The 12,687-nt window shown below is 33.3% G+C and overlaps 1 protein-coding gene across 1 annotated transcript; it reads left to right on the top strand.

Moving 5' to 3' along the window:
- Window positions 1-9,143: 9,143 nt before the first annotated feature.
- Window positions 9,144-10,993, top strand: LOC122607951 (aquaporin PIP2-2-like). The gene is made up of 4 exons (XM_043781038.1): window positions 9,144-9,539; window positions 10,041-10,336; window positions 10,464-10,604; window positions 10,693-10,993. Exons 1-4 carry the CDS (start codon window positions 9,233-9,235, stop codon window positions 10,810-10,812), a joined length of 864 nt encoding a protein of 287 aa, XP_043636973.1. The 5' UTR covers window positions 9,144-9,232; the 3' UTR covers window positions 10,813-10,993.
- The last annotated feature ends 1,694 nt before the right edge of the window (window positions 10,994-12,687 follow it).

Here is a 12,687-nt window from a genome sequence, read left to right as displayed (position 1 = left end):
ACATGTCACTAGTCAATAATATTCGAGTAATGATAAATCTTCCTAATAGATCAACCTAATTATCCTCTTAATTATGAGATAAAGCCACATGAAAAAAAGGGGGGTGATGAATGAAAGGTAGTGAGTGAATTACACATGTCAAAATGTTATGGTATTAGAAAAATTATTAGGCTAAAGTTTTAGGGGGATTAATCATTTTCCATAATGTTCAGCTAGATGATATACGAAGTTACACAAATGATTCATAATCTATATTATCTTATAAAACAAATCACTCCTTTTTTTTCTTCTTAAACTTTGTGTCTTTGAAGAACCAAATATGTCCCTCTCATTCATTCACTAATTTAAACATCTCCACCTAATTACCTATAATACTCGTAATAAAATAATTTACAATTAGATTCATCAACCTTTAAAATAACCACACAACTATCTTTAATATCAATTACTTTTACATTCACCACTACCGTCGCCCTCACCACAATCACCGTTGCCGACATTACCGTCGTCATCACTCTCCATGGCCGGTCCTGAGTTATCGGATGCTCAGGGCATGGTATGGTAGTCAAAATATTACCCCCAAGTGTCCATTTTGATCCTCCTCTGCCTCCTTCATCTTAAATGTTTTTGTTTTCTTTTTTCTTTTATGTGTTATAATAAAAACATTTTATAGTAATATATTCAGTTCTTGTAGTATATATTTGTCGTGGTCGTAATATTTGATGTGCTGTTTGTTTACGGGATGGACATGGATTGGAACGTCCCGTACCAATTTGACAATACCGGTCCCGATGCTGTCTAAAACATAGTCCCGATCCCATTTAAGTTGGTACCGCTATTGTAACAAGACGGGACCGGGATAATGGTCCCAAATCCCGAATGGTCCCAATTGAAACCAATATATAAACCATGCCAATATGTTAATAAATAAAACATTGATGATGAGCCGTTATCTTTTGATAACAATAAATAAAACATACCTCCAAGTCTACAACTAGTAAAACAATACATAAAATCAATAAAAACATATATATACTTGTTGCAAAACTATAATTACTGTAAGTTTACTTACTTTTACTTTAGTACCACTTATATTCTTTCCAAAAGTTTACAAACTTTCTAAGAGCTTTCAAATATATAATTGTATGATTACGGTACAAACATATCTATACTCCCTATTAAAAATTATGTAGGGTGTTGAAAAGTTTACAAATGTGGGACATGCGATTTTACCCTTTTATCCTTCCTCTTAAAACAAAACACAAATATCTCCCTATCTCTCTATCAAAACAATGTACCAAAACAACACACACTCTCTTTATTTCCGTCAATAGCCACCTCCGTCTATGATATCCGCCGCTACGTGCGGGTACCATGCTCGTTATTAATTAAGTTTAATGGGTTGAAGTTTAACTAGGCTTTAGACTGGTGGGCTTTGAATATAGTGTGAAACATAATATTACGGGACTAATTGGGACTAATGTGGTATTTGGGGGATTTCTTGGTATCGATACCAATTGCTATCGATTCTACGAACTTAAAAAAATAGATACCAGTACCGATCCTGAGTGAGACTTAGTTTCACTTACTGGGACCAGGACGGTACCGGGACGGAGATTTGGAACTTCTTGCTTATCCCTATTTACGATATCACACGACAATTTAATTTAATGGGAGCTTCATATAAAAATGGTTAAAAAAACAAAGTAAAAGTTCAAAAACAATAGTATTTTACAACATGTGTCGTACAGCCCATAGGTTCTGATAAAATTAGCCAAGATGGATGAGATATAGAAATGCTAAAACCATTTTCAATTTGCTGACCAATAAGATGTTGGCTTTTTATATCGACAACTTCAGAAATAGAACCTATGTTGCTCTTATTTAATTATTTTTGGACAATTCCAAAGCAGAAACTGTTACATCATCTATTACTCTCCCGTGATAGACAGCAGTCTCGAACTAGTACTTTATTAGTCTCTTGTGAAGATGACATTATATTTTTAACTGTTTACGACTCAAGTTTTTCGTTACTTTGTTATCATGTATTGTCACACACATCACATATATGCCCGTTTTTATAGCAAACCATCATCGAGGTGGTCTGGTCTAGGGATGAGCATGAGACTGGTACCGTTTCATACCGGTCCCGGTACCGATCCTGAAAATGGCCAAACGATAGTACCGATCCCGGTCCCATTTGAATTAGTACCGGTACCGGTACCGTACCGAGACGGGATCGGGATATCGGTACCAAATCCCGACTGGTCCCAATTAAAACTATTGTTTATTTTTTTTATAAATATTAACTGTTGGTAATATAGAGCAACTTTCATAAATTCTTCTAAAAGATTGATAACTTTAAAAATGAAGTACTGAAGTGCAGATACCATATGACTCACATTGCAGCAAATTGATATGTATCTGTACTCATATATGTATCCGTACTCATATGAATCAAGTACTCATACATACAAATCCATGTATTAATATATTTCACACAAATGCATCATATAACGCGTTTCCTGTTCTAACTTATATGCATGTATCAATTGATATATGTATCTGCATCTATACTCATATTAATGTACTTCTATTGTGTCTCTGTATTCTATATCTATATTGAAACATCCTGTGCAAATCGTAGACAACATATATAAAACATCCTGTGCAAACTGTATATACATGTAGGTAATGATATACATATAGGTACTAATATACATATATACAACATCATGTTCAAATCGTATACATATGTAGGTACTGATATACATATAGATATGCATATAACATAAATATAGAATACATATAGATTTAGATATAGAGATAAACGTACATAGTATTCCTTGAAAACATATATAAAATATACTTTTCTTGCATGTCGGGACTAAATGGGACCATCGGGATTTCTCGGTCCCGGTACCGATTGGTACCGGTCCCGCTAACTATCAAAACTTGGTACCGGTACCGGTACCGGTCCCACTCGGGATTCGGTACCACTTTTCGGTACCGGGATCGGGACGGAATCGGTACGGGATCGGGATTTGGGACTTTTTGCTCATCCTTAGTCTGGTCCTGTATGTTTTAATAGATTTTCAATTCATTTTTTTAAAATATTTTTTGATAAAAATCTTATTACCATAAACAAAGAATGTCAACTTTTGGGATTACCGGAGAATTTGAACTCCTACATGCGAAGTAAAACCTGATGACTCGTATCTTTCTCATTTTTTCTTTCTCTTTTTCGTTTTTTATGGTGTGAAATATTTGTGAATAGTGGAAGTTCGAATATATATATTGTCGTAGCCGGCTCCATAATAGAGAGTACTTTCAAGTCTCACGGAATAGATCTCAATTTAAACTCTCGATGATAAACGAGTATCATCCAAAAAATTAAAAAAAAAAGTTATCCTCACCTGCTATAAATTAAAGTTAAAACTATGTAAAGCCGTCAATACATGTAGAAATTTAGCTCACTCGTATAATTGTCTTGACACACCATTATTGAGCCTGTATAGAAATACTGACATACCGTTATTCTTAAAACAAATTCAATAACACTCCTCGTACTGGTGTTTTGAACCAAAGATGACAAAATTGACATTTTCTTTAATTACCTTTTGTTTTTTTTACCATTTTCTATCTTATTCAATTATGATTAATTACAAATATGACGGTTTATTTAATCAGTCGTGTTATTATATTTATTCAAATTATTATTGTCAACTTCGTATAGTGCCAAACTCTTAATGAAGCTTATCCTAGGCGCCTAGCTGGTTAGAGGCATGGGGTTTTTCTCCCAAAACTTGTGTTCGAAACTTGTGTAGAGCCGATCCCAAAACTTGTGTTCCAACCAATGATGATATATATATACACCAAAACTTGTGTTCGAAACTTGTGGCTGACAAGTTTGTGATGGGTTTTTTCCTGAGAAGTTTGTGTTCAAAAAACCGACGAATATCAGTTTTTTGGTACGATGACATAACGAAGCGCGTATATTTTACATATATGAATGTATAATTATTTCAGACACAAAGGGTCATGTAATAATATTGTTTATATTTATATTTTTTGGCATTTAACAATCAATACAAAGGAGTACATACAATTATTATTTGTCATGTAACATTCCGTATAATAAGTATTATTACAAATTTATATCACAAGTCGGGCTATAAATACAAACAGTCTGGAAGGGCCACATATTCCAGCCATACATGCTACATTATTCACTAGTGATCTTGACTCGGCCCAACTTTACGACTTTTGGTGTATATGGATTTGTTAGTCTATTCTACATCGTATAATTGTCGGACTATGATTTAAAATCATGTCATTATATTTCCATTTTTGTTCTTTTTTGATGGTACTCTTTAGGTTATGTTCATCGTGTAGTTTTGAACGGTTAATAAGTTACCGACCTGAAACAAACCGAATAGCCGAGCTTCAAACCAAATTGTACATCATCATTGGTTGGAAGAGTTCATCATCAACTAATACAAGTCTACAACTAACACAAAGGCTTGGTGTATATATATATATATATATATATATATATATATATGCTTGTGATCGGCTTATTGAATTCAGCTTGGTTTTACGAGTTGTGACTTTTGACTTGGCAAAAGCTTGGCATTTGACTAACTTTTTGACAGTCTAAATTAATACATGTGAAAACGGGTGTCGATATGAATATAAGGTCAAATAATCTAGTTTTCGAAATGATGTGACAAAAATTTAACTTATCTAGCTAATAGCTGCGTTTAAGTTGTTAAACAATATGTTGGGATCAGGGTTGCCATCCATTTATTTTATTTTTTTTTCTATAATTATATGTACATAATAATCATATCAGTATCGAGTTCATGTCAAATTACTTTCTTCTTCGTTTTCACAAAGCAAAAAAATTAAGATAGGTGTAATAAATGCCTTTGTTTTTCATATGTATGGTTATTAGAGAGAAATGATTAATCCTCTTACCAAATAGTCTAAAAATCCTTAATAAGAGAAAAAAAACATTATTTTTAGAAAAAAAGATAAACCTCTAAGTGGATTAGATAATCAAAATCTGAATAATGTATTCGGATACCAGTTGAGTTTCAATGATTTTTAGTTTGTGACGGAACCAACTTGTCCCTTTCTCTACTTTCGTCAACTTTAGGAGTTTTGAATAAGGATATATCTATCTCGAAACTAATGAGTACGTTTTACGTCTAATGGTTTAGAAATTAACATTTTCACATTGATATATTAACTACTAATCGGGCTCAATTGTCTTGTTGAGATTGTTACATCATCCTAGTCTATTTGTGTTAAATAATGAACTGGTAAAAAATCATTTGTTTATAAATATATATATATATATATATATATATAGGAGAGAGATCAAATAAGAAGGTGTCTTAAGGAGAGAAGTGAAAGAAGGTCTTATGAACCAATCAGAACGCGACATGTGGATTTTAAAAAAAAGAACGCGGTGGCATTTTTGTAAATAAATTAAACTTTTGTCAGCCTGGTTTTGGGTCAACTTGGGTCTGGGTCAGCTTGAGTTATGATCAGCTTGGTCTGTCAGCTTGGTTGGTCAGCTTGGTTAGGTCAGATTGGTCAGCCTGGGTTATGGGTTAGCTTGGTCAGTCTGGAATCTGAGTCAGCTTGGGATCTACATTTGTGTAGATTATGTGTAGTTTTGTGTCAAGCTGACCCAACCCATGCTAACCAAACTGACCCAACCTGACCCAGACACCAAGCTAACCCAACCCAACCCCAAGCTGACCCAACCTGACCCCAAGCTGACTCAAAACTTATAATCTACATTTGTGTAGATTGTGTCAAGTTGACCCAACCCAAGCTAACCAAGCTCACCCAACCTGACCCAACCTAACCCAGACCCCAAGCTGACCCAACCCAACCCCATGCTGATCCAACCTGACCCCAAGTTGACCCAAAACCCATAATCTACATCTGTGTAGATTGTGTCAAGCTGACCCAACCTGACTTAGACCCCAAGCTAACCCAACCTGACCCAATCAAACCGTGACCTAAATCTGACCAAACTGATCATGCTGACCAACCAAGCTGACCACCCAACCTGACCCAGAACCCAAGCTGACCAAACCAAGCTGACCTACCAAGCTGATCATAACCCAAGCTGACCCAAAACTAGACTGACAAAAGTTTGATTTATTTACAAAAATGTCACCGCGCATTTTTTTTCATTTTGACACATGTCGCGTTCTAATTGGCTTATAGGACCTTCTCTCCCTTCTCTCCTTAAGACACCTTCTTTCAGGATCTCTACCATATATATATATATATATATATATATATATCAAATTTAATTTGGTTGAGTGGAGATGGCGTGCGGTTTGTGGATTGAACCAACCGTGTATACAAATTTTGATAAATTACTTAGTTAAAAAGTAACCGTTAACATTTATGTCAAAAAGAAATATTTTAAATAGGAAAATGTTATACGTAAAATGTTTGTATCTTACGTATTAAAAGTCAATCCCTTAAATTTTATGATAAATGTACAATTATTTAATACACCTAAGTCCTAATCTGCCGACCTAAGTGTTGCGTTTAGCAAAACTCATTAAAATATAACCTTACAATTTTTCTATTAATAGAATATTATGTTAAAAACGGAAAATAAAAAAGAATGCTGATATGGAATTAAATCATCGAATTAAGTCCCATGGACTCGTGGAGGTGACGCTTCCTTTTGACCTCTTTGTATGTTGTCGACGTCCTTGCCAAATTTACTATAGCCATACATATTTAGACAATCATCGATCATTTCGAGATAAAGCAAAGCAAATTATAAATATTTATATTTATAATTATACTCTAGAAGAAATATGTTATATATCTGTTAAACTCTAGAATAATAATAACTGAAGAAATTACTATTAATACAACACAAACTCGATATAAATATACGATCTACACTCGATTATATTTAAAAAAAAAAAAAACATCAACAGCTATATGTTTTCATGTTTTGACAAAATAAGCCATATCCCTGATCGTGCCTTGTCCAAAACAATTATAATCGATTTTTTTAACACTTTAATAAACTTTAGAGTAATTTCGACTTTTCAAGGGTTGAAATGTTTCCTTTATTACGGTTCTAAAGATATGGTCACATTTTAAGACTTTTTATTCAAATTATAACTATTTTTTGAAACATAAATAGGATTAGATTTTCACATTATAAACTTATCCTTTCGATATTATCAACACCCCATAGCTAGATACTTTATCGATCGTCGACAAATCTCGACATGGGGATATTATAGCAGTCGCATGTTATAACCTTTGTCAATAAAAACAATAACAGTGAAACTCAAAAGCACTCAAACAATATATAGTTTTCGTTTTATCTTGAAGAAATTTACAATTATTTGGAAATATGTGAAGTACTCATAAATAATTACCATAACGTTATTCGTATAATGCGGTGTACTCTCAAAAAGAAAATCCAATAATTCGATTAAGAGTTTAAAGATTAATGTAAATATTAAAATTATGATTTATCAATATATGATATATGCTAAATATGCTAAAACATGACTAATGAAACATTTAAATATAATGTAATGAACAGACCCAATTTGAGAAATCCGAGAGTTGTGATTAGCCAATAGGTTATTAGACCAATTGTTTTCTAATATATTAAAATATAACCAAGACATTTGGTCTAATAGTTCATTAACAAATCACAGCTTTTGATTTTTTAAAATTGACTTTTACTTTCAATTTTGACTTCAACTGATTTTTTAACTAATAATTTCAATATTAAAAATAAAAAATAATAAGTAATATATATCCATTGGAAAAATCAGGTTACTTTGGGGACAAATGGATTAGGAACCAAATATGCAAGTGGTGCAAGTACCAGGCACGACTCCAACATGGGGGCATTGGGGCAATTGACCCCACCCTAATTTATTCACAATGTAATTATTTTTTATTTAAAAGTACATTTGGAAATTTACTCAGACCAAAAAAATAAAAATAAATACATATGCAATCAGTGACATGCGATTTAAATCCCAACTTTCAAGTCTTAATTTTTAAATGATAGTAGTTATAAGTGGATAATCTTCATTCTCCTTCTCTATACATCTTTTCTTCTTCAATAGATAATACTTTCATTTATTGATCTAAATAAAATTATCCATATATATTTTCCCTAATTATTAGGTTTCTTATTATTATTATTATTTTTTTGCTTAAATTGAAAGATGAAAGTGTGATGTTAGATTGGAAGGGCTGAAGAGAGGTTTTGTTTTGGAGAATCTCACACATAACACACTATACAACATATTATTTGTTATCTTGTATTGATTTAATATAAAGATGAGTAGATCTAATATAGCATTATATGGGTCGTCTAAGTTTAGTGAATAGTTCGTGCTTTTGGTTATACGACGAAGTTGTAGCTGGTTCGTTATGTCGTCTTTTGAGTTTGTATTTTGGTTGTAATTGGATGGTTATTATTTTGTCGGTATATGAATTTATCTGTATTTGATTGTTACATTAACATTTTTTTTACCTATATAATGTTTTAAAATTTGTCCCTTGCGATAAAATTCCTGGCTCCGTCACTAGGTGTGACTATAAAAAGTCTCCAAGTTTCTAAGGCTTCCATATACAATAGCAAATAACCCATCACTACAACCAATCTCGTATAATTAGTAATTAACTAGTAAGTATATATAACAGAGAGGAACATAAGGAGATAGCTAGATCGAACAATTATGAGTTTGTGTCGACAAATATATATTAATCATATAAATTATGTGGTACGTACATGAATGTATTCTATTTTATACATAGAATACAAATCATATGAAAACAAATAGCTAGAAATTGGAGAAATGTTTGCAATAATAATGATTTTTAGTTATATAAATATTTATATAAAAAGAAAACATATATAATCCGTACAACTAATAGCTAGAAATTGGAGAAATGTATCGGCCTAAAAAACATTAGAAGATGGCGGGGTATATATGTATACCAACGTAGATAGGGTCGATTGATAACGAAATTTCAGTTATTCATTCGAAGGCACCCCTTATAGTATTTGAATAGACTCCTTCAATTCACTCTTGGTGTTATCTTCCCTTCCTAGCTTTATATATATGCACACTCATTTTCATTTTCATCCTAGCTCATTATTCTCACTATCTAGCTAGCTAGCTATATATTATCACACCACCATATGACAACCAACATGACAGACGAAGTTCCGCACAGAGAGCCTTTAGCATTGAAAGACTACCATGACCCGCCACCGGTGGCATTTTTTGATACCAAAGAGTTGGGCAAGTGGTCGTTCTATAGAGCTCTAATTGCCGAGTTCACTGCCACGCTTCTCTTCCTTTACATAACTGTCTTGACAGTTATTGGTTACAAGAGCCAAATAGACACGAGCTCGAACCCTTGTGGCGGTGTTGGCGTCCTAGGCATTGCTTGGGCATTCGGTAGTATGATCTTTATTCTTGTTTACTGCACTGCCGGTATCTCTGGTTAGTTTTTACTCCAACATTTTATTTTTTTAATCTACTTTAATTTGTTTTGGTAGCTTTTGGTATTGTCTCAAAAGTTGAGTCGCTTTAATTTGAGTCATGTGAATTTTTCTATGGCCCATAGCACATCTTTTCCAATTAGTATTTCACATATTTTACGTTTACGTTATATATGGTAAGTTGGTGTTCACTACCAATTAAGTCCTTTGTAAATCTTATAGGGTTCTTCATGAGTGTTACTATCCTCATAATTAAACAATTGTTTTCGGACACATGGGCTGAAACTTTAATATACCATTACAATTGGTTACCATAAATAACTTATCGTGTGGCTTGTAGTTCTTGTGTGGCCCTATACCGATAAAATTCTAGCAATAAACATTCGAATTCAAAACAATAAAACAAAATCTAAAGATACTGATGAATAAATGTGCCTTTGTGGTCCAAGGTATTAATGGGTAGTTACATGACTAATAGATATACTTGTATGTGGATATGCAGGTGGCCACATTAACCCAGCCGTGACATTTGGTCTATTTCTTGCTCGTAAGGTGTCACTGCCCCGATTGATCCTATACATTGTGGCCCAGTGCTTAGGAGCCGTTTGTGGTGTGGGTTTGGTCAAGGTTTTCCATAAGAGTTACTATTACAGATATGGTGGTGGTGCCAACGAGCTAGTCGATGTCTACAATAAAGGTACCGGGTTGGGTGCAGAGATAATCGGCACCTTTGTTCTTGTCTACACCGTCTTCTCAGCCACCGATCCTAAAAGGAACGCAAGAGATTCTCATATTCCCGTATGCTCCCAACTGTTCCATCCAAATATATTTTTATGATCACTTTTTAACTAACCGTTTATTAATAATTGGTGCTCATAATATATAGTATGTATTAGGACTAATGAGTTCTTCTTTTGTGACATAGATATTGGCACCATTACCCATTGGATTCGCTGTGTTCACAGTTCACCTAGCGACGATTCCTATCACTGGGACGGGTATCAATCCTGCTAGGAGTTTCGGAGCTGCTGTGATTTACAATAAGGAGAAAGCCTGGGACGATCAAGTATATTTCTAATTTTCTTTGGCCATATAGAATGGTCCATTTTAGTATCCGGCTAGAGTTATTATTGATTTTTTAATTGGTTTTGCAGTGGATATTTTGGGTTGGACCATTCATTGGTGCCGCCATTGCCTCCTTCTACCACCACTACGTCTTGCGAGCCCATGCTTATAAAGCATTTGGATCGTTCAAAAGCGGCGGCCACGTTTAAGATTTCAATCGACAACGCAACCTAGCTTCTTTCTTCATGATAAATTCAGAAATAATTATCTATAAGATGTGTCTTTTAGGTTTTTAATTTGAAAATGCTTTAGGGCTACAGGGTGTTACCCTTCGTCTAAAGCTTTGTTATCAATTCAAGTAATATATAGCTCATGTTTCTTTCCTTATTATGACATGTTGTTCGAACATTTTGCTTGAGTAAAAAACACTTATATGTGAAACCTTTAGGGAACGTTTAGTCGAGGATCGGAAAACACCCATTTTTTCCATTTTTGTTTTCCTTGAAAAGCATGAAAAACTAAAACACGATCAAATTATAGTTTTTCAGATCTTGTTTTCTAGAGATGAAATACTCTTTTCATTTTTTAAAAATTAAACGTGCCCTTAGGTTTCCGTGTTCAAATCTTTAGTCTTGATGGTGAGAAAAGTCAACTTTAGAGGAACTCAATCAATCATGAAAATATTGTATAGCTTAGTTTCTTTATATGAATATAAAAACCAAGCTAAGATAATTATGTGTATCTATATTGTGAAAGGATTAGGATCCTCTAAATTTGATAACAACTTTACCAATAAAGTTTGAGTAATTTTCAACTATTCTTTTATTGATTAATAAAAAGAATTACAAGTAGTTCAATTATCGTGAATGGCAGGTTACCACATATATGCTTTTACTAGATTAAACTCGTATGTTCTATGAGCTAACTGAAAACGTAAATAAAAATAATTTAAAAAAAAATTATTTGTAACTTATAATAATATAAAAGTTATCAAATTAAGATGCAGATAATAAAATTATAACTAAATATATGATATATATGTTAAAACAATAAAACATAATATTTATGTTTACAGATTGTGAAAAAAAATTATAATTTATATTTAAGGACTAACTTAGTTATGTAACATGTATCATCAAAACTTAGAATCATACTTCAAGCTTCAAGTATTATATAATATTGCAGCAAAAATGAAACACAAAACAAAAGTTTTTGAAAAAAAAATTAGAGGAACAATCACTAATCACATTCATTTATATGAATAATTAAATTATTAGTATTGGTAGAAAATAAAAGGAAAAACAGTTAGAGAAAAACAACACACGCTTCATTAGTAACAGTATAATATGTTATTATGTAAAAAAAATTTGTTTAAATCGACGGTAATTTCAACCTCATTCTTAGTTTTAAATAAAAATTATATCAAAAGTTCAATATTTTCATCACAAGTCTATATATATATATGTATATACTAGCGTTGTACCCGCGCGATGCAGCGGGGAATAAGAAAAAAACGCCGGTGGTTTGATGGTGGTTTGTGGGGCAGCGGCGATGAAAAAGAAAAAAAAATAAGCCGGCGGCAGTGGATGGTGGTTTGATGGTAGTTTTTGGGGCGGTGGTGGATGGTGTTTATGGGGGGATAGCGTACATAGAAGGTGGATTGTGGCGGTGGATGGTGGTATTTGGGGCGGGGGTGGATGGTGTTTATGGGGGGAGAAAATCAGAGAAGGGGGGAGGGAGAGAAAATCAAAAATCGGATGAACGTATGTGTGTAATGAGCGTGATGGAGAAAAAATAGGGTAGTGTAAATTAGGAGGGCATAAAAGATATTTTAAAGGTAGATGTGTTAAAAGAGGGGTGGGGTAGTTTGCTTATTAAGGGAGTATAGATATATAAGGTTATCAGAAAGCGCTCGGGTGGCGCTGCCATCACCAAAACGATTCGATTGACACGTCAGCAACCACATGGGCAATTTTTCTGCTGAGTCATCGTCCACTTAAGCATATATAATATCTTAAGCCATATTTAATAAAAAAAAAACTACCGGAGGTGGGAATAGAACCCACGATCTCGGTGTTTTCACA

The sequence above is a fragment of the Erigeron canadensis genome, chromosome 1, assembly GCF_010389155.1.
Source record: "Erigeron canadensis isolate Cc75 chromosome 1, C_canadensis_v1, whole genome shotgun sequence".
Classification (NCBI taxonomy): domain Eukaryota; kingdom Viridiplantae; phylum Streptophyta; class Magnoliopsida; order Asterales; family Asteraceae; genus Erigeron; species Erigeron canadensis.
Note: the sequence above shows the minus strand (reverse complement) of the source record. Positions and strands in the feature narration are given on the sequence as shown.

What these genes read in the sequence shown, in the direction of transcription:
- LOC122607951 (XM_043781038.1), top strand. Translation starts at nt 9,233, where the DNA reads ATGACAACCAACATGACAGACGAAGTTCCGCACAGAGAGCCTTTAGCA. An exon ending in CAAGAGATTCTCATATTCCC is followed by an intron (nt 10,337 to 10,463) that starts GTATGCTCCCAA and finishes TTTGTGACATAG; the next exon opens with ATATTGGCACCATTACCCAT. An exon ending in AGAAAGCCTGGGACGATCAA is followed by an intron (nt 10,605 to 10,692) that starts GTATATTTCTAA and finishes TTGGTTTTGCAG; the next exon opens with TGGATATTTTGGGTTGGACC.